General features: G+C 37.7%; 1 protein-coding gene across 4 annotated transcripts in view; it reads right to left on the bottom strand.

Moving 5' to 3' along the window:
- Positions 1-23,046, bottom strand: part of ccpg1 (cell cycle progression 1) — a 39,962-nt gene that overhangs the window by 4,926 nt on the left and 11,990 nt on the right. Inside the window, exons 3-10 of one of the 4 annotated variants that reach the window (XM_033050066.1) lie at positions 18,992-19,091; positions 17,549-17,631; positions 15,859-16,069; positions 12,383-12,628; positions 8,360-8,371; positions 5,844-5,882; positions 3,257-3,378; positions 1,068-1,193 (exon numbers count right to left, since the gene is read on the bottom strand). In XM_033050066.1, coding sequence (XP_032905957.1) covers positions 1,068-1,193; positions 3,257-3,378; positions 5,844-5,882; positions 8,360-8,371; positions 12,383-12,628; positions 15,859-16,069; positions 17,549-17,631; positions 18,992-19,091 — 939 coding nt within the window. The remainder of the gene's footprint in view (positions 1-1,067; positions 1,194-3,256; positions 3,379-5,843; positions 5,883-8,359; positions 8,372-12,382; positions 12,629-15,858; positions 16,070-17,548; positions 17,632-18,991; positions 19,092-23,046) is intronic. The other 3 variants (XM_033050067.1, XM_033050068.1, XM_033050069.1) reach the window with 3 other exon arrangements.

Raw genomic sequence — 23,046 nt, forward strand, 5'->3', positions numbered from 1 at the left:
ATGCCATGTAGTATACGAGCAAATAATCCTACAAACTAACATTTGTAGAAATATAATGACTTCATTGTCCTGAATGGAATCAATTTACACTTGTTCTAAAAAGCCTTCTGATATCAGAATGATGATGCTAAAATTTAAATATTCACTGCATAGTTTTATACCATTGTAGATGTGAGAAAGTAATAAAAAGGCATCTTAGAATAGAGGGGAGGGTTAAAGAATAATATTGAATAGGGATGGAGGAGAATTAGAAAGTAATTTATGCATATTAATCATACTTAAAATGAATGGATGGATTGTTCATGATGGCATCATTTATGAATTGCATTACACATGGAAAATATCTGCTAATTTCACATATACAGAAACGATTCATGGTTTCTGTAATCTGAACAGTCTACTGTCAAGGGTTATGGGGAGAAGGCAGTGAATGGGATTAAGAGGGAAAGATCAGCCATGATTGAATGGCAGAATAGACTTGATGGGCCGAATGGCCTAATTCTGCTCCGATCACTTATGAACTCACGAACAACTTTGTCACGGTGGAGAGGCTTGCATGTGTCTAAGATCTTGGGAGCCAAGCCATTTGGAGAATGAGGTCAGCCATGGCAGGCAGTTCGAGGGGGAGGTTCCTGACAAAGCAGAGATTAACTCCTAACAGTCCATGGAGTTCGACCCGGGTAGGTATCTGTCAAGGATGGTGTGGTGGATGTTCACGCATCAGTCTCTGCATGTTAAAAGATGTGTCTCACAGGCATCCACCTGGAGGGATATACTGCAATAACGTCTGTGGCTCTGGAATCAGTCTTTTCAGCCATCTCAAGACCCACAGAAAGGATCCACCAGGACGCTCATACCCAACGTCGACAATCAATTATGATCTGAACAATAGCACAAAACTAATTATTCAGGGTTGTTTGCTGGAGAATTTAGGTCAATCTGGAGAATACTGACAGACCCAGTATTTAAAGCACAATATTTGTTAACATTTTACTAATTTCAATACAAATAATGTGCTTTATATTATATCAAGAAAAGCAATGCAGGTATCCAAGAGCAGTTGGTACCTGAAGTTCTGCTTGTTTTTGTTTCAGTTGTTGATTCTCCCTTTTCATTTTATCCATTTGTTCAGTCAGTGTAAGAAGCATGTCAGGATCTTCCTTTTTGTCTTCTAAAAAATCTTCAGTTCCATCCTAATTTACAATGGGATATCTATAAATATTAGTGAAGCTAACATAATAAATTATATTTATTATCATAAAAATTGCAAATTATTTTGCTGTAATCTTATTTATTTCCCTAATTGGCTCTGGAGAGGGTCGAGAGGAGGTTTACAAGAATGATCCCAGGAATTAGTAGGTTAACCTATGATTAGCGTTTGGAGTTTAGAAGATTGAGGGGGGGGGCACCCCATTAAAACATACAGAATAGTGAAAGATTTGGATAGAGTGGATGTGGAGATGATGTTTCCACTAGTGGGAGAGTCTAGGACTAGAGGTCATAGCCTCAGAATTAAAGGATGTTCTTTTTGGAAGGAGATGAGGAGAAATGTCTTTAGTCAGAGGGTGGTAAATCTGTGGAATTCTTTGCCACAGAAGGCTGTGGAGGCCAAGTCAGTGGATATTTTTAAGGCAGAGATAGATAAGATTCTTGATGAGTACAGGTGCCAGAGGTTATGGGGAGAAGGCAGGAGAATGGGGTTAGATCAGCCATGATTGAACGGTGGAGTACACGATGCCCCAAATGGCCGAATTCTACTCCTATCACTTATAACTTTTGACTTTATCCCAGACTCTTCATTCGCTGAATGTACTGACTGATGTTCAGTATCAGACAACACCACTTGCCTGTTATTTAATAGAATGTATAATTACTTAAGAATAGCCTCAACAGATAGTTTAATCAAATTATGTTCAATAGACAGCATGCTGAGCCTAATTGACTTCCAGTAGGGGATTGGGCAGTGTTGTTGGCAAACAAATACAAATATCTTGTGCTCAGGACACTGTCCAGAAGAAACCTTTGTTTTCAGTATTATGGATGGGATTTGTCCCTCACCAGGCAAACTTTCCCATCCTTTTCCCCTGAAGTCCCCAATGGCAGATTTCCAGCAAAGCAAATTTCTATTTTCCCCAGACAGGGTCATGAGGGAGCGGCTGTCTCTGCTGATCCTGAAATCCTGGCCTTTGGGTCCTTTTAGTTCAGGTGCCCAGACGTTTACAGGACAGCCAATTTCCTAAGGAAATAATGGATATCCAATACAAAAATATATTGCGACGTTTCGGGTCGAGACCCTTCTTCAGACTATCCAAGTATTTTAATATGCATGATCAACATTCTGCATGAAACGTTCAAACACATTTTCACATTGTATCTCTAAACCAAACATATTTTACTTGAGGGAAGATAGTTGCAGAACTTGGTAAAGTAAACTCTGGACAATTGTGCTTTGATAAGCAAAGCTGAATGAGCAAAACTAAAGTTATTTCAGAAACATGCCACGGGAAAACTATTTTGCAAGTTACAGAATCTGGAATTGTCAACCTTGCTCAAAGAGAAAAACACCAATGCTACGCTCCGATTCAACCAATCATGAATGTGCTAGACCAGAATTCAAGAGTTCTTAATAATTTGGGAGTTGAATTTGGGTGATTGTGGTAGTGGTGGGGAGGATCTGGTGGTGAAAGAGGACAGTACAAGCACCAACCTAGAGAGGGAGAAAAATATGTTTGCATGAACTGTTAATGGTTAGACAGAGAGCAAGGTCAATCTGGGAAGCAAAGTGAATAAAGTTAAACAATCTAATTGCCAGGAATTGGAAAAGAATGCTTGAAAAATGCCCAAAAAGCAAAGTGTAGGTAAATCCAGCAATTTTTTCTCCTAAAGATTTTCAGAGGGCCTGCTCATCAATTAATCTCAACAAATACACACATTTTGAAAGTTGCATAACAGTGAAGGCCACACAAAAGAGTATTCAACACTTTTCAGAAATTGACGTGTTCAGAAATTGTTCCTCAGGAGACTAATCAATTTTGCTTCTTGACATACCGAATTCGAATATACATTATTTATTTTTTTATTTTATAATTACTTATTTTTTATTTTACAATTTTATTGGGAGATTATTTATTTTGGTTGGGAAGGAGGGACACAAGGTAAGCCTTGTGTCCCTCCTTCCCAGCCAAAATAAATAATCTCCCAATAAAATTACACAAGGTAGGCCTTGTGTCCGTGAAACAATGATTTAATGACCTACCATACTGTCCGCATAGGAGTCTTGGTCATTTTGGCACTGAAAGAGATCATCCTTCATATCATTCAGTTCTTCTTCATGGATTCTTTCTACCATTTTCTGCAGTTCTTGTATTTGGGTCGTCCCTGCAATTATCCAAAACAAAACATACCATCGCACTATCAAAAAAAGACTTTTGGATATTATCTTACCAGTGCATTACTGGATGGTTACTTGATAAATATGGAAGATTTACCATACACATGTAAGTGATTAGATAATGATTTGTGATATAAATGCAGTAATACAACCAAAAGAATACCTATAACCACACTTTTCTAAAGAGTTCTTTATATAAATGTGACGGTTGATATTTCATTAGCTGTAGCAGTCATGTCATCTATACTTTAAACAAGCATTCAACTCTTCACTTTCTTCAGCTTTAATTGAAAATGAATGTTTACCCTATTTTGTGCACATAAATGTACATGTTTTGCACATTAACAAATGATCATTTCCACGAGTTAAAAAAGATTTTGCAAGAATAAAGCAATTTTTTTTGAGCTTTCACTTTTGCAGATCATCCAAGTCTAGAAATAAAGCGATGACCCACTAAAACAATGAGCAGGCCAATATTAAGCTACAAACACAAAAGTGCTTTAAATTATTCACAGGATGAAAAATCAACTCTGCAGATGAGGCCGGATTTCCAGAAAGTTGCCAACATAGTTTTACTTTAGATTGACAAAATCCTATTAATTAGTATATGTACACAAAATTACATTCAAAACTACTCACTTATCCAATTTTCTTTACTTAAATTTTAGGTACAACACTATTACAACTGCCGTGTGGTCCTCTGAGGAGGAGAACCAATTTTCCCCGTACATAATGTCTTAACCGGCAAAGGTAAAATCCATCCAATACATGCTTCCCTATGCTCGCTCAATTTTTTAAACTAGAATTTACAAAAATTGTGTTCTTTTTCTCTTGATTTTTAAATATTCGTTTTTTGTTTTGAAAAGATGCACCTTAATTCATGTAGTTTCTCCCAATGTAAACAACACTTTTTTTCAGTCAATTTAATTTATATTTTCTACTGCCAATTTCCAGGCAGCCAACAACTAAACCCTTTGGTCCACTTTCAAATGAGATAACCCAGGAGGCAAACTTCTCATCCCTGCTCTTAATTTTGTTTAAGCATTAGTTCATAGCACTGTTGTGCCAGATTATTTTTTAATGCTTATTAATGCAGCCAGTTGGGTCCTCTAAATATTGTTATATTTACATGGGAGAGCAATAGTTGAAGGTTTGCATGGCATTTGAAAATGCAAGTATAATCTTGTTTTTACAAAACCCTTGATGTTCAAATTTTCACTTGTAGCTCTTGAAATTTCAAATAAATTGGTGACACCCGGAAAAGTCACCTCAACAGTAACTACTGAACAATCATTTTTTGTGTATACATGCCGTTGTCTGATTCAATTCAATAATGCAGATACATTTTCCTCAGATTTAGTGTCACTCACACTGGCATGTTGAGGAAAAGAGATTCAGTGGACATGCACAAAGTAAATGGCCAATACAGTGAAGTATCAACTCACAAATAAACCTAAACAAATAATTCACAAGTTCAAGCAAGAACTGCATTTAGATTATATCTGCAATTGAGGATCAGAACAGTTCGGCAGTTTTCTTGATGGTCTAATGAACAAAAATATCCTTAGACAAAGCTCAAAGCCATGTAGCCTAGAAGATCTGAAATTGGTTTTCAGATGCATAAAACCAAAGGAGTGCCAGATTTAGCCTTACCCCATAGACTGGTACCGGAGAGCTAACAACAATTATTGAAGCACAGGGCAAGGAAATAAATGGGAACATAAAAAGTATAATATGTAATAACATAAAAAATCAGGAATATTGGAGACAAGTGAATTTAGGCCACATCAGTTTGATTATTATTTTTCCTAATTTAGCACTGACTACTGTGTATATTCTTTTCGAACGAGTTACTTTTAGTTCAAAAGAAACCAAAATAATGTAAAAAGTATCCTCTATTCAGAAATATTTCAACAATATAGCTCACAGATCGAGGATCCTAGTTGGTTCTCTTGAGCCAGAAGCATCTTCGACTAATTTCAAGAGGCTTATATAATAAAGAAATGGCCAATCAATACCAGCTTCTGGTATACATGAAGTGCACAAATCAAAAGAGCCACAACTTTATTTGCATTGGAGAACATGTTTTTTAAAAAGCTGATCTTCACGAGTGTCTATAATGTGAGCATGAATTCAAATTGCTGGGGTAGAACCAGTGCAGTAGATAAATATTGCTACACCAGAGAGAGATCACTTCATTAAGGTGAAAATTAACAAGCCAGAAGTGCGAGCGAAATTGAGTGTAAAAGTGTACAGTTAAGAGCACTTAGTATTGTTCCAAGTAATAAGCAATCCCCATATGTACTCTATCTTTTTGAAATTCTAAGTATAAACTTAAAATATACATTTTAAAGCATTTTTTTTTTTGTTAAAGAAAAAGTTTAATGGGGGCTATCAAGAGCAAGGATGGCCTTCTCATACTCCCCATTATTTCAAATGAGCTTCGTCTCACCCCTCTTCAGAGGCAACTGGCTGCCATCTTGAAAGTCTCCTAAACAGGGATCAAGTATTAAATTTGCAGGTTAGTCTCAACCCCAAATGCATGTATTTCAACAGAGACGATACAAATACTAAAAAATGCAAGTACATGCGCAGGTTTACAATCAGCTATGTGTGTATACACATATAAACAGACACTACTGCCTTAGGCAACATGACAGACAACTGAAAGTGTGGCAGTGCAGCTTCATTTACCATTACACTTCACATTCTGGCCCTGCTTGACGATCAAAGGTAAACAGCCATAAGGGGATTTCGAATGGTGTGGCATTGTAAAACATGACCTATGCATCACATTTTAATAACGTGGCATTTCATTCGTGGATTTGATAATTTACCATTTATAATGTATTCTATTTCACTGCTTCTATATTTGATTACCAAAATGAAATATCAATATATATTTAGCTTGCTATTATTTGTAATTGTGCCCACAAAAGAGACGATGATTAGTTGGACGAGTATTTAGATATGGCAAATGCAACTCAATGTGGAGGATATACGATATATAAACAAAATAAATTATCCTTACAACTATGACAAACCCAAATGTGTGTTCAAACAATTAAAACAGCAATATAAAGATCGTTTTATCCAGTTCAGACATTTTCTCTTCTTGGCATACATCTTTTCTGAGCATGCACTGATTCACATTGTAGCTTATGTGTAGGGTTTCATTGAATAGGTATACCTTTCCATTTCTATAAACAGCTTAACAAACCTCAATTAGGAATGTCACAATAAAATTATACAATGACTTTCAAACGATAAAAACATATGCAATAAATCCAAGTGAAACATAGTGGATAGGAATATTATATCGGTTCATGCTTATATTATTTGTACTTGGATATTTCAAGTTCATTTTCACTCTCCCCCCCCCCCCCCCCCCCCCCCAAAAAAAGTAATGCAAATGTTCAAAAGCATTTTCCATTCTTAAAAGTCATGCATTGTATTTTTGCATTCACCAAAGCATATTTTTTCTAAACGTTCATGCATATATATTTAAAGTAAATGATCAAAACTTAGCATCAAAATTGCAATCTAACGATCAAGATTTTTTGCATGCTACAAGAAATAAAAGATTCTAAATGTTGTACATTGCACCAACGAATTTCAATAAATATGTACATGCTGAAACAATGGAAATTGAAAAAAGTGTTAGGGGCATTTATTCTACATAGCCAACCAATATTAAACCAAATTGCACATGCTCTGAATGCTGCTGACTCAAATCCAAATTTCAATATGAAGAAACCTTGTCTTAACTACTGCACGCATTATCGTTAGCTCAAATGGAAACGTATCGTTAAAACCATATTATTGTTAAAACAAAACATGGGCGGCACGTGGCAGATGTAGAGTTGCTGCCTTACAGCCCAGACACCCGTGATCGATCCTGACTATGGGTGCTGTCTGTACGGAGTTTGCACGTTCTCCCTGTGACCACGTGGGTTTTCCTCGGGAGCTCCAGTTTTCCTCGGGAGCTCCCACACTCCAAAGACGTACAGGTTTGTAGGTTAATTGGCTTCGGTAAAAACTGTAAATTGTCTCTAGGGTAGTGTTAGTGTACGGGGATCGCTGATTGGCGCAGACTCGGTGGGCCTGTTTCCGAGCTGTATTGCTAAACTAAACTAAAAGTAGACAATCCTGTATTTAGTACACTTGATGAAGCACTTTGATGCTTCGAAGTGTTGGGATTTAGACCTGATCACACCTGTTCCAGTTGCTATTAAGTTGAAGACTGAGATTTCCTTTTGTGAAGGGTGCATTAAAAATCTTCATAAACCCAGAAACAGCATCACAAAAATGCTAGTATTCAAAACATTTTTAGTACATTGTTTGTTTTCTCCAAACATACACGAATAAAAATGAAATCTATAAATAAAAACAGCAGTGGCAATGGTGAAGCTAATAGAGCTGTTATTTCACAGTTCCAGCACCCAGGTTCCATTCTGACTATGTGGAGTTTGTACACTCGCCCTATGAGACTGTGAGTTTCCTTAGGTTGTCCAGTTTCCTTTCATATCCCAGATCCCAGGATAATTTGTCACTATAAATTGACCTAAGCGTGCAAGTGAATAGTAGAATCTAGGGGTTGTTGAAGGGAATGCATGAGAAGAAAATAGGAATTGGTGCAGATGGGTAGTCGATGGGCAGAGCTGGTGGACCATTGGTCTTGTTTCCATGTTGTATGACATGAGTTACAACTTCTGTACTACATGTACTTAAACAGCTGGAACTGTGCTATTGTTCATTTCATTAAAAGCAAATGACCAATTTTCCTTTAAAATATACAAAACTAAGACTATCTTGGCATTTAAAATCTGAGAGAATTTAGAGCAATAAAGCTTGCAGTTTCAAGGCAGGTTCAGAGTCTCTAGTAACCAGTGCAATGCATGTAAATTTGATAAAATATTTCCACACAATTCTTATGGCTTTGGTTGTTGTACTCACTGCCATTCTTACCTTCAAATTCACCTGAAAAAACATAAAAAACTAACCATAAGCCACAATACAGAACAAAAAACTGTACGTTACTTCACACCAGACTGGCCTTTAAACCAAATGCATTACATCAATAACACACGCATGGAAGGTCTGGAAGCTCATTTCCCCAAATTCGTAAGAATGAGCATGTGGCAGTTGGCAGTTCAATTTACTGTTTAATCTCAGGATTGAAAGGTGGTAATGTGTTCTGAAAGCATGCATTTTCATTGCCTTTTCTCTTTATGTGACCTATCGGTAATAAAATAAGCATACGCCAACAGATGGCTTCAAGAACCAAGGAAAAAAATAACAAGTCCTCTGCACATCAGTTTGTAGTCTAACTTTCACTTATACATTTTTAAATTCCTCATGATGGGTATTCATTTTAGTAACCAACGCCAACTGAGACATAACAAAATACAGCAAACCCTTGTTATAATGGACCATGGGGAGGGGGGCGGAATGCTGTCCGTTACTGCTGAATGTCGGCTATAACCAAGTACGATATTATCATTGCATAAGTAGTAGAACCAAAAACTGCAGTTGCTGGTTAATACACAAAAGAACCCAAAGTGCTAGAGTAACTCAGCAGGTCAGGCAGCATCTCTGGAGAACATGGATAAGTGACTTTTCGTTTCGAGACCTTTCTTCAGACTCGCAGTCTGGAACAGGGTCTGGAATCCAAGTGAGTTGGCGGCCAGGGGAGGGGCGGGGATCGGTGGAGTCAATGGTCGTGGCCTGTAGGCAGTCGTAACACAGGTAAAAGTCGGCGGTAGCAGCAAACACCTGGAAGCAGCTGGAGAGCGGGTGTGGGCCAGGTGGGCGCCAGGGGTGACATGGACAGCCGGGTCTGTAGGCAAGCGGCAGGGGAGGCTGTGTGAGCCAAGGCAGCCGTCGGAAGGTTCGACTGCTATAACTGAAATCCATTATAAAAAGGTCTGTCAAAACGAGGGTTTACTGTACAGTATAGTTCCCTCTGACAAGTCATACCAATCCTACCTCTAAACAATGAGTGCCTTCTGCATACGCTTTTACAAACCATAACGTTGTCTTATTTCCAGCCTTCTCATTGAACTAACAAGGCAATGAGTTACTCCAGCTTTTTGTGTCTATCTTAGGTAATTTTTAAATATAGCTCTCATACTTCCTAGGTGGACAGGGAGCAGAGGTTATAATGATAGCCGAAAAGAATGTAGCAGAATCAAAAACAATAGTTTGCATTAGCTCAGTCAGTGATACCATAAACTTAAGAAATGAATAGCAAACTAATGCAACAAGATTGAACTATCCAAGGCTACAGAACAATTTCTCTATTTCCCCCTCCCTCAATTCACTTTGTAAAAGTATTCAACTGAGTTTACACTAAACCTCTCTCCATTCATCTTTAATTCTCTGTTTTCAAAACCCTTTTCAAAACATTGAACATAGAACAGTACAGCACAAGAACAGGCCCTTCGGCCCACAATGTCGGTGTCGAACACGACGTCAAGCCCATCTCTTATTTACCTGTACATAATCCATATCCCTCCATTCCTTGCATATCCAGTCTCTGAAATTCTACTTACATATCAGCCAACCACCAACGTTGGCAGCGCGTTCCAGGCACTCACCATGAAAATAAAAACTTGCCCCACAGATATCCTTTAAACTTAGCCCCTCATACCTTAAAGCTAGTATTTGATTTTTCCCATCCAGAGAAAAAGATTCTGTCTCCACTAGCTATGCCTTTCAATTTTATATCCCTCTATAAGGTCTCCCCACAACCTCAGGCATTCCAGAGAAAACAATCCAGGTTTTAGTTTAGTTATAAGAGATACTGCACGGAAACAGGACCTTCAGCCCACTGGGTACACACCGACCAGCGATCCCCCCGCACATTAACACTATCCTGCAGCCACTAGGGACAATGTTTATATTTACCAAGCCAATTAACCTACAAACCTGTACGTCTTTGGAGTGTGGGAGGAAACCGAGGATCTCGGGGAAAACCACGCAGGACACGGGGAGAACGTACAAACTCCGTACAGACAGCACCCGTAGTCGGGATCGAACCTGGGTCTCCGGTGCTGCATTCGCTGTAAGGCAGCAACTCTACTGCTGCGCCACCATGACCGCCCAACCCCTCCCTGAACCGTATACCCTCTGATCCACGTAAACTGCCTCTGCACCCTTTCCAAAGCCCCTATATCATGCCTCACACTTGCTCAGATTAAAGTCCATCTGCCATTTCCTCACCTGTTTCTGTAGCTGATCTATATTCCGAGTAAATCCTATCCCAAACAATCTTCTCCAAAAACTTCCCCACTACTGACTTGAGGCTCACTGACCTATAATTCCCTGGATTTTCCCTACTTAAATAAAGGAACAACATTAGTTACTCTCCAGTCCTCCAGTATGTCACTTCTGGCTAGAGAAGATGCAAAGATCTTCGTCAAGGCTTCTGCAATTTCCTCTCTTGCCTCTCTCAATAATCTAGGATATATCAGGTCCTAGTTATTTAACCACTTTAATGGTTTAAGAACACTAACATCACCACCTTAATCTCAAGATGCCCTTGAATATTAATATTGATTAAAAAGTTGATTGGAAAAAAAACACAGCATGGAAACATGCCTATTGGCCAATCCAGTCCACGGCAATCATCTATCACCCATTTACACTAGTTCTATATTATCTCACTTTCGCATCCACTCCCAACACACTAGGGGCAATTTACGGAGCCCAATTAACCTATTCTCTGCACTTATCGCACTACCCTGCAAGTCTTTTTATTGGTAAAAAGCGATGCAAAGTACCCATTTAGTACCTCACCTCCCTCCCCAGACACCTCGCACAAATTCCCTTCTTGATCCTTGAACAGTCCTACTTTCTACATGATTACCATCTTGTTTGTAATATAGGTATAAAAAGCAGTGGGATTTTCTTTAATCCAACTCGCCAAAGGCATTTCATGGCCCCTTTTGACAAAATTTATCCTCCTTACTGGAACATGCCGGTTCTGAATTTCGACCAACTGGTCTTAAATGACTCCCACGTCAGATATAGACTTGCCCAATAGCAATTGCTCCCAGTGTACTCACCAGAACTCCTGCCCTATAAAATTGTAGTTTACCTTACTCCAATTTAGGTAATTTAACACATGCTAGTTTCAGCTACTCCAGATTCAAAAAAATCATAAAAGTAATGGAGTTGTGATCAGTATACCCAAAAGGCTCTTCCACTAAAACACCAGTCACCTGGCTAGGCTCATTTGCCAACTCAAGGTCCGATATTTTCCCTTGTCAGGTTAGACTATCCACATACTGTTTCAAGAAACTCTTTGATACACCTCACATATTGTGCCCCATCCGAGTTGCTTTTGCATCTTTCCATAATTTGTTTGCATATCCGTTCCCCTGTCTCCCTCTTGCTATTGGGGGGCTTATAGTACAATCGCATTAGTGTGCTTGCACCTTCCTTATTTATAAGCTCTACCCATACTGCCTCAGCGGATAAACTCTCCAGTTCCTCTAAGTGCTGCCGTGACAGTCTTCTTGCAAATCCTCCACCTCTTTGCCTCCCTCTCGATCACGCCTGAAACGTCGAAATGCCAGAACATTGAGCTGCCAGTCATGTCCCTCTTGCAACCACGTTTTTGCAATGGCTACAACATCATTGTCTGAAGCACCAACCCAGGCTCTTAAGTTAGTCTATTTTCTCTGCAATATTCCTTGCATTGAAATAAACACACTTCAGCTTTTCAGCATCTCCATATTCTTTCCAATCCCTGCTTCTCCCTGCCTATCCTTCCTTTTAAGACGTATTGGTCCTAACCTCTACCTTCCTATTACTCTCTCCAATTTCTAACCTAATACTCTGGTGCCCATCCTACTGTCTCTCTAGTTTAAATTTTAATCTTAACAATTTCTTTCTCTTCCCATTTTCTCTTCTGAGAAGCACCTTGAGGCACCAACTATGTGGAAGAATGAGCTATGCACAGACAAGGTAACAAGTTGAACTTACCATAGAAGTGCCCAAATCCCATGCTGAAAGCAATAACCAGTGCAAGTAAAATGCATTTATTCAGAGTGGTATTGAATCGATGCTGCTGCTGCTGTTCTCCATCCACCACATCCTCCTCTGGTTTTTCCTCTGCTTCAGAAGAAGATAGGGTTCTTTTTCGAATGCGTCGTCTCCGCAGAGTTGGGCTGGAATTACCACTGGTTTCATCGCTACTCGATTCATTCATGCTTCCTTCCAATGCAGATACTAAAATAGAAAAACATTATAAAGATTACGCAGTCCTCTTATAATCTGTGCATTATAGTGCATCTATGATTATTAAAGATTTATGACAAGTTAATGAAACAATACAAAGATATGCCATGAGCTGACTCGATGGACCGAATGACCTATTTCTACTCCTACCTCTTATAAAAAGCGATATGAAGGGGGAAAAAAAGACTCCACTTCTATTTGATTCCAAACCTAACCCAACACTCCATGAAAGAGATTAATGAAGATTCTGTGTAACATGTTGGATCAGGTTGTCATTGTATTAGTCGACTGTGAACCAGACCTTTTAGAAGCCAGTCATTCAGAAGAGAATAAAGGGATACTTATGTGCACACCACTGCAAAAAAAACAACGACTAGATGCCCTGGAATCTTGCAGCAAGTGGAGGGATTGCTCTGCAAATATCCACTGATGTTCCATGCAGAAAGTAGATCATTTATACATTTATGCTGTATTATAGCATTATAGACGCATGCTGTATGTACAGGCGAATATTCTCTTGCGTAAATTTGGTGCGTGTGCAGATGTGGTGAAGATGTCGCTATTTAGAGCATACTGCACACCACTCTACACTGCGCACCTGTGGTCGAACTATGGAAAGACAAGTTTGCAGAGACTAAAGGTGGCATATAACGATGCCATGAGAACACTGCTAAGGAAACCTAGATGGTGTAGTGCCAGTAATATGTTTGTGGCTTCAGGAGTCAGTACTTTAGAAGCTATCCTAAGAAATCACATGTATAAATTCATTTGCAGGATACATGACTCTAAAAATGTAATTATTGTGGCCTTGTCAAACATAAGGGTTAGCACTACAAGCTACGAATCCCAGCTGTGGAGACACTGGTATCGTTGTCTCGTTGTAGGACATTGATCATTCTTTTAATCTGGATTTTTAACTCATGTATTGTGTTTTTTAATATAATTTATGATGCTTTTATGTGATATACTAAGATTTTATATGTACTTTATGATTTTTTTTTAAATATGCAATGCATTTTAAAAAATGTAATGTTGCCCCTTTGTCTGGACCTCGTGTCCATAACAAAGTTTATTATTATTATTATTTAGCCAGCCTCTTTGATTTCTCTTTTAATGTAGAAATCTGGAAATGTTTCCCCCTTTTCACCCTACATACAAAATGCTCTTTACGAAACAGCAATAACACAAGAAAAAATATTTAGACTAAATATCTTACTACAAATTTGCATGGGAGCAAATATTTGACAACTTTTTTTATAAGCAACAAAGCAGCACACCCATTGAGGAAAGGAATTTCCTTCCCCCAGTGGTTTACTTTGCCCTCTAAAAGATTTGAAGGGGGGGGGGGTTGTTGTGGTGATGGTGGTTGGAGTGAATTATAATTACATATTTGAAGATTTGAAGTATCTAACTACACAGTGGCTGGCTTAATAGACAAGTTAGGTGAAGCGGACCAAGAAAGATAGGTCTCAAAAGTAAGTTTCAAAGGGAAATTTCAAAATTAATATGAAACGGCTAGTGGATTATTGGAACAAATTGCAAAGTGCAGAAGTTGACAGCACAAGGTTTTCCAATGCACGGTGGATCCCTGGGGCTTGATGGGAAACAGCACAGCAATTATTACGATGCAAATGCACCAAGATCATTTGTAAACAAAGGCAAGGACATGACATTTATTCATTGGGTGTGAGAGCAGAGGGATGGATACGTTAAGTGGATGAGGTTGGAAGATTATAGGACTGAAACGATAGATCACTAAAAAAAAAAGCATAAGATCAGCAATTTAGAGCAAATTACAAAATATTTGTCCACTTCAACCAATTTGTTCATAAGATGAGATAAGCTGGGGTAGCCAAGATGCTGAGTAAAAAACAAAGTGCTGGAGGAACTCAGCCAGTAAGGCAGCATCTGTGGAGGAAAATGGACAGAAAATGTTTTGGGTCAGGATCCTTCTTTAGACTGCAAGTGTATCTTTTATTTCCTGTGTACTTTTCTAACTAAACTTCCTCAACAGGGTAACATAGAGATGTGACAGGTAGTGCATCTGTCTCACAGCTCCTGTGACCAGGGTCTGATTTTGACGTCTGGTGCTGTTTGTGTGGAATTTGCATGTTCTCCCTGTGACGACAAGGTTCCCCACACGAATACTCTAGTTTTCTTCCAAACCCGGTGTTTGGATGTAACATTAATTGGCAACTGTAAAATAGCCCTATTATAGGTAGCTCGTAAAATAGAATAGGTTACAGGGATCCAAGTGGGAGAGTGGGATTAATATGATTGTTCTTAAAGCCTTTTAATCCTAATATGATTAAGCCTTAATAGACTTAGTGGTTCAAAAGACTCCTTCTGGTGTAAGAATATATGCAAATATAAAACTATAAGAAATATCAACATTACCTGCCATAAGCTTTGGCACCAACCAAGGTGTCAATAACTCAGCATGGGAGTCATTCAAGCAGCTAGGCAAAGCATCCTGACATAATACTAACAACTTAGGCTGTGGCAATTCAGAGGTCACGTTGCTTTTTTTTTTTTAGAAATAAATGTTCATAAACTCCCAGAAGTTAGAAATGACAGGAATAAAACAGGGTGTCCATTAGGAAATAAGCAAGTGTATTTGAATCTGCATAAAACAGACATTTGTATTTATTGCCAAGAACTTAGCCTGAAGAAATATACCGGTAGAAAGCAGTGGTTTTAGCATAACATCAAACTAAACAATATGACCAATAGAGGCAATGTTTTGTTATGCTCGGTAACCCAGAACAAAGGGAGAAAATATGTAAATCTGTATTCAGGTCAGCTCTGGGAGTGAAGCTTGGCATAGCTGTCACATTCACCTCAATAACAGTGAATTTACAAACAAGGTTTTTTTTTTGATTGCTTATAAATTGGTTTTCAAGCATTCATTATGCTTAGCTTCAGTTTTGGTCAATCATCTTAAAAAGTTGTCAATTCAAAGATCCTTATAATTCAATGTGTACAGAATTACCATTAGTTTGAATGTCAAAGGCAAAGTATCTGTTATTAGAATAATAATAATAAAGCAATTGTCTTTTAATCTCAATAAATGGGTACAGTATTTAATAAATTAAGTTATGAATTGATGTTAAAATTGTGAAATCTACACCTACTCAAACATCTTCAATGCAGATTTAACTTATTGACGAGAAAAATCATTACCTTGCACTCAAGCTGCACTTTAAATAACCTGTTCTTACCAGTTTCGGGAGGGGCAAAAGTATACTGGCTGCTGGATGACGAGCCAAGGTTCAATTCATCGTCATTTATGTGTTCTGCTTCTGCATCTTCAGTTGCTTCTTGAATAGTCTGAAGATCTTCCACAGGTGGTGACTCAAGGGTAACAATATCTGAATCATCACTGGTTGCACCAACAAAAGTACTGTCATCAGCCAATTCTTCTTTTGGTGCCTAGTTAAAAACAACATGGAAACAAGAGTGCCCTGTTAGTTTTTAAAAAAGGGAAAAATTAAGTTTTCATGGCAATTTATTTTTGCAAGTCAAATCCATAAAATGCAACCTACACCAAAAGTGCACATTTCACAATTAGGAATGTTTCTCAGAAATTATATCAAGTAAATTTGAAATACATTATAAAGATTTTGGCATTCAACAAGGTTTTACTGTCTACCCTCAAAATGTTCAAGTGTTTTATATCCGGAGGTTAACCCTATTGCCTTTCAGTAAAATAGCAATCTTTTAAACCCAATCCAATTTAGAATGCTTTGACTTCTGAAGCGATAGGTGATTCCCAAGGTTGAGTGGAATTCCAAAACTGCATTGGAAATAGATGGCTGCGAGTATGTATAGTTCAAGATATTAAGTGATTTTCAATAGTATCCTGTGCTGAAAAAAACACATCAAGATGAAAATAGTTTTCAGTCCAGTTAGAAGATGTGCACCTAAACCTCTCTATTGATTATCTCAAATAAATCTTTCTCTTGAATAAGAAAGTTAAAAAAAACATGAAATACAACCAAGGTTTTCACATTTTCAATGATTATTTGGCAGCAATTTGGCTCCTGTATTCATTAATTAAACACATTTTCTTGCCTCTGAAATTTTAAATATAGATTAGCCTTCAAATCCATACTGCATAAATGGCTTTCTCTGCAGCTCAGGTGACAAGAACCGATAAATATGAAGCAAATGGATAAAATGAATAATTCTGTCCCCCTGGCAACAAACAGCCAGGTGAAGTTGCCTCATTTTTAATTATGTCAAAGCAGGCCTGATCTCAACTCAAATTTGCTTTAGTGTGTTCATAAGGAATAGGAGTAGAATTAGGCCCTTTGGTCCATCACGTCTACTCTGCCATTCAATCATGGCTGATCTATCTCTCCCTCCTAACACCATTCTCCTGCCTTCTCACTATAACCTCTGACACCTGTACTAATCATTTGTCATGTTGGTCCATGATATTGATTGGGTCTCATCTGCACAAAACAATATTGTACACCAAGGATATTCAATGAAAATCCAGAATACTAGGGCATTCACATGTTTAGACATCAAATTTTTATAATTAGAAAACATCGTGTTACCCATTAGAATTTCTAGGCCACTGAAAATGCCCCAAAAGCCAACACCAAAGAAAATAGCTCCAAAAGAGAAAGGCTGTGACGAAAAGGTTATATACACAATAATTTCTGATGAAATCAAATATTACAAGGAACATTAAGGTTTGTGTAAATTAGAAAAGCAGTGGGTTCATAATTAATTAGCCAATCCAGTTATTTCTTTATGTTTGAATCACATTTCTGACGACACTTTACAAATGTTAATGATTCCAACTTTATTATTTAAAGAGCAACCAGATATTACCAACTAACCATCCAATTGAATACTGCAAATGCAAGTTCATTAAAGGCAATTTAACTAGGAGCTCACCTTAGATACCAATTCCGTTTCCTCAGATACAATTGAAGCACTGAGATTTTCCACTTTGGGCTCTATGTGCTCGCTGCCTTTTGCTGCAAAGCAAATTACAGAGAATAAAATGTTGCAAAGTTTGAGAAATTTATGAAGAACAAGAAGCTATTAAGTCATTGAAACAGGAGTTTTGCGATTCCAACAATGTTTATTTCTTCTCTATACTTGAGTCAGCAATCTGGCCTGTTTTCAGGAAAACACTATTACAGAGCTACATAGCAAGAGTCAACAAATACAAATTAGCTTTCACATTTAAAGAAAATCCATAATAAATGACTCACAGCTGATTTACTGGTCCAGATTTTAATATTACAATGACACCAAAACCATCAACATTGCCCCTTAAAATGGAAAGATTTTCAAGCTTGAGGTTTAGTACAAAATTCCCAAAGCTGCTGTCAGTGATCCTCCACAGACTACAGATGGAAAATCTTGTGCTTGATAAATCAAACAATTCTCGGTCCATTCATAGAGCCAAATAACAGGAAAGGGAAATAATTGAGCTTCTATGACTCCACATTCTATCTGATTAAAGGGAAACCAGTTAATCCAAGCAGCATAGAAATTAACCATTTAATAGAACTAAAAGGACTTTACTTATAAATTGGGAAAGTTTCTATAAGGAAAGCAAACAAGTTAACGATTCCATTATGGCAGAGAAAAAAAAAATACACTGGAAAATCATGCATTTGAAGGGGAAACTTCAGATCATTGAACGATTTTTTTTTCTCTAGCATTTAGCTTCGACTGATGCAACAAGGCTCAGTGGAATAAAATGTTCATCAACTTAACATCTCAGCCACTGAACCAACAAATACTCAGAATCTGTCTTAACTTTGACTGATGTCAGAAGGTGTGGCTGCAGAGGAAAACAAAAGGGACAAATTAGGTGGGGACCCATCTTCTGACCATGAACTTATCCTGGTTAGCAAGACAACAAAATTCTAACAACCTAGTTGGTGCCTGTGAAACTGGTAATCTGTCACCCGGGGAGGATGACAATGGCTGTCAACGTTCACAAACTGTATCCATGCAGAAGTCAAGGCAAGGAAGTCATTGAGTCAGAGTCCACACCAATCATCAGGCATCCATTTTTACACTAATCATATTTTAATCCATTTCATTTTTCATTCACTGCCCTTCAGATTCTATCACTCACCTACACTCGAGTACAATTTACAGCAGTCAATCAAGCTGCACATTTTTGGGGTGTGAGAGGAAATTGACGCACAAACGCCACTCAGACAACACCCAAGGTAGGGATTGAACCCCAGTCACTGCACCACTTTCAAGAAAGGAGGTGGGAGTTATAAACTAGGCATTCATAAAGCTTTACATACCTGCATATATATACTTTTTTAGCAGAAAATGAAAAGAATCTCCATTGGCTATTTTGCTTACCTTGTATTTCACATGATTGGTCAACTTGTTGATTTGTTAAAGGCTGCAAAGTGCATTCCGCCTCTCCCTTGTCCGAATTGAGTACCTCCACGTCAGAACCCTATCCAAAGGAAGATCATCAGTTATCAAGTATCACTTCAAGCAAGTCCAAAAGTTATGTTTACTCTTAACTTGATGATATGCATATTCTATGCTTGAATGTAATGCTCATAAAAATCTCTACCTACACAGCCTTCAGATTTTCTGCTACCAAGAGAGCATCTTTAACTACACAATAATTACGGGAATATTCAAATTATCAAAGAACTCGACCAAATCAGAATCAGTTGCGTCACTCACGATTATCTGACTTTGTACTCTTTAAGCGACAAGGTGAACATACGTTAAGATACAGCAGTAAAGTTCCAGACTATTTAAATATAGTACATGAACAGCACAAAATAATGTCGTGCATTTAGTCTTCCAAGCAACACATTAAAATAGTAACAGCAGTCTTCATAACATTCTCTCATCATAATTAGATAATTTAAAACATCATCTTAGTTCTGATTTGAATTGCACAAACATGAGGTTCAGTCGGTCCAATCCTTCTGCTGGACGATTGATCCCACTCCCCCATTCTGTGTGATGGATGCTTTAAGAAAACTCCTTACTAAAATATTTGTAAAGATACATCAGAATAAAAATAAAATGATAAACAGTATTTCCCATAATTTTCCAAATGATTGAAATACTAGTCAAACTGAAACATGGTAATTGGAGAGCCAAAGATCATGTGAAAGAGCCCAGTGGTTCCCATTTCTCCTGTATTTCTTCTGCATATCAACATAATAAATGATACACATTTCCTACAAATAACTTTAAAATGGGTGCCATGTGAAATGAAGAGGATTTGTGATTTACACACAATATTAAAAGCATTGACCACAATCATATTTAACCATAGCATATACACAGCATGAACAATCTAATTGCTGTGAACATTACAGCATCTACAAAGTATATTGGATGGTTTATAGCAGTGCTTCTTAAACTATTTCAGTGTCATTCACCCTTGAGTCTATCACAAAATTTCATTCACCCTTGCCTAAATTTTCTTATCTTTTTTGGTAATTTTTGTCTTAATATGTGTATAATTTTATATATAATTTATTTTGTAATGAGCAAAAAACATAAATTAGCTAATTTCGAGAGTGTTTATTTTAATCAACTTTTTGAACATCTTAAAAATATGTAAAGAAAACTAGGTGAAAAAAAAGGTTTATTTACCACTGGACTCATGAAATGAAATGTACTCATGCCTCATCAATGTTTTAGTCTACATAAAGAAACTTAGTTTCTATTCACTGGAAGACATCACAGAACTTTAACATTTTACAGGCATTGAATAAACTGAGTGCCCGGAATAATTGATTGGGGCAAGACTATCAAATTATTGAATGATCAGGGCATGCCAAAGTAATTTTAAAATATTTACCCCAGAACCTCTGTGCAAAGAAATTGTTCTATCATAGAATAATCTATGAAATAATTGAGCATAGGTAAGGTAGGGGTCAGGACGACAGGTATCAGGAATGAGCAGCCAGGGGTGCTGATGGAAGCAGATATGGTAGTGGTGTTTAAGATACTGTTAAGAAAGCCACGAGTAGGCATAATGGAGAGAAATTGATCATGTGCAGGCAGAAGGGATTAGTTTAATTTGACATCATGGTCGGCATAGATATCGTGGGCCGAAAGGCCTGATCCCGTGTCGTACTGTTTTGTGTTGCACAAACAGCCTCCTGATTCACATCTGGTAATATCCCACTTACCTCATTAACACAGCTTAACTGTTTGCAAAAGAACAGAGAATGTAAATGTTAGGCACGGCAGACTGGCCTGAACAGCTGGAAATTTAGCTCCAGAATTGAAAATGTACCAGGACCCTCGGTTGGTAAGTTTGATTTTACGAGAGTGACTCATTTCCTCTAAATTAATTGTATTTTTTAATATTTGCAAAAGCTTTTTAGGGCACCATAATCTGTTGTATTCAGAATATTTCCACATCTGCATATTGTAGTCAATACATCTCATCCTCAGCTGTGTGTCTATCGTTTATGGTTTAAGCTTTTTTAATATCGCAGTGCATACACATAAGATTCTTACCAACATTTTGTGTAATCTGTAGCTGGAGAGATTGGTTTGAAACAGATGGCAGAGTAGTGCAGTGGTTAACACTTGCTATCTCAACTCCAGGGGCTTGGCTCAATCCTGACCTTGGATGCTATCTATCTGTGTGGAGTTTGTGGCCAAGGGGTTACCCTGAAAAATGCACCCGTAGGTTGATTAGCTACAGTAGGTTTCCCGTTAATGTCGGCAGGTGCTAACAGATTTAAAGAAGATTCATTGGGCATACAAAAAAAGTCGAAGGGGTACAGAAAAAAAAGGAGGGGGAAAATGAGATTGACCGGGTTGGTCTGCTGAGAGCTTCCATGAATTCGATGAGCCTATAGATCTTCTGCATTATAAGATAAACTGCCGCACATTTTGATATGAAAAAAATCAAACATTTTGAAAATCTGAAACAAAAACACTAAAATAGTGAGAAAAAAAAAAAACAAAAAAAAAAACAGGTCAGGCAGCAGCTATGGAAGGAGAAACAATCATTGTTTCAAGTCTGCGACCCTTCATCAGAAGTCTTGATATGCCGAACTGATCAAACTTCTGCCCAACTGCTTTAAAAAATGCCTCACCCTCTTTTCCCAGTTAAAATAATGCTAAAAATACTTGCCCAAAAATTAAGTTTAGAAAATTTTCAAAGACACTTCACATTTCTACAAAGGAATGTTTATAAATATTGATTGTGAACAGCACACAGAGTCCTGTTAGAATGAAGCCACATCCACAGCGGCCACTTTCAAGGTTACAGGGAAAGAAAAACCCCAGAGAAATACAGATGCTGGATGCAAAAAGATAATAAACTTTTCAGCATTTGCAATTCTTTAACTTTCAGAGAATTGCCTGTCTGCTAAATCACAAATAGAGGTCACCAACCATGTTTATGGTTGGCATTCACAAACTTGGCTTAGTGGAAGGAATGAAGAGGTTCTGTGTCTGTTTGTGTCTCTGCCTGTCTATCAGGGGGGAGAGAGAAACAGTGCGTTGCTATTCAGATTAATGATCAGTGACCAATGATGTGCCTCAGGGATCAGTACTGGGTCCATAGTTGTTTTCATCCATATTAATGATTTGGATGACAACATTGTAGGCGGATGTCAAGTTTGTGAAAATTAGGGATGCTGTGGACAGTGGCTGCTATCTCAGATTCCAATGGGATCTAGATGAACTGGGAATGTGGGACATGAAACAACAGATTAAATAGATATCCTAGTGAACATAGATAACCTGTAAATCTCAATCTCTGATTATCTATTTCTGTTGATCTCTTTACTTCCATTTAGTTTAATTATGTATTCATTTTCAATCAGACATTGGCAGCAACACTCACCAATTTACATATTTGTCTCCTCAGTTCAGAATTGGCCATACAATTCTTGTAAAGTTTCCTTAGTGTGAATCCAGAATATCTCCAAGAAATTACTCATTTCAGTTGGTAATGTAGTGCCATTTCCAATGTTGGTTTCAATACCAGTAATTAAACTAAACTGAAGTAAATAGATCCACAGATAAATAAGTAACCAGGGGAAGAGCAGAAGTATTTCACATTGTAATTATTGGAGGTATCGTGATGAGGTACTGACACTGGGTAAGGGTTTCATCAGTCCAACGGATACAAGAATGCATCCCAGTTTCAGTTATTAGGGCAGAGGAAGCATTTCGCCATAACGTAGAAAATATCTGAATTCCCAAGGTGATGCAAGTGAGACTGAGATTACAGAGAGTTGGTAAAAAAAAATCATGACCATGACTGGATGTCCTGCAGTGAGTGCATCATATTCCTTAATATTTCAATCATTCACCAGATATAAGTCAGGAGTGCAAAATATTCTTGACTAACCTGCAATTGCAAATCTAACAACACTTAAGAGGTTCAATAGTTTCACAATCGGTGCAGT

The sequence above is a fragment of the Amblyraja radiata genome, chromosome 34 (genome assembly GCF_010909765.2).
Source record: "Amblyraja radiata isolate CabotCenter1 chromosome 34, sAmbRad1.1.pri, whole genome shotgun sequence".
Lineage (NCBI taxonomy): Eukaryota > Metazoa > Chordata > Chondrichthyes > Rajiformes > Rajidae > Amblyraja > Amblyraja radiata.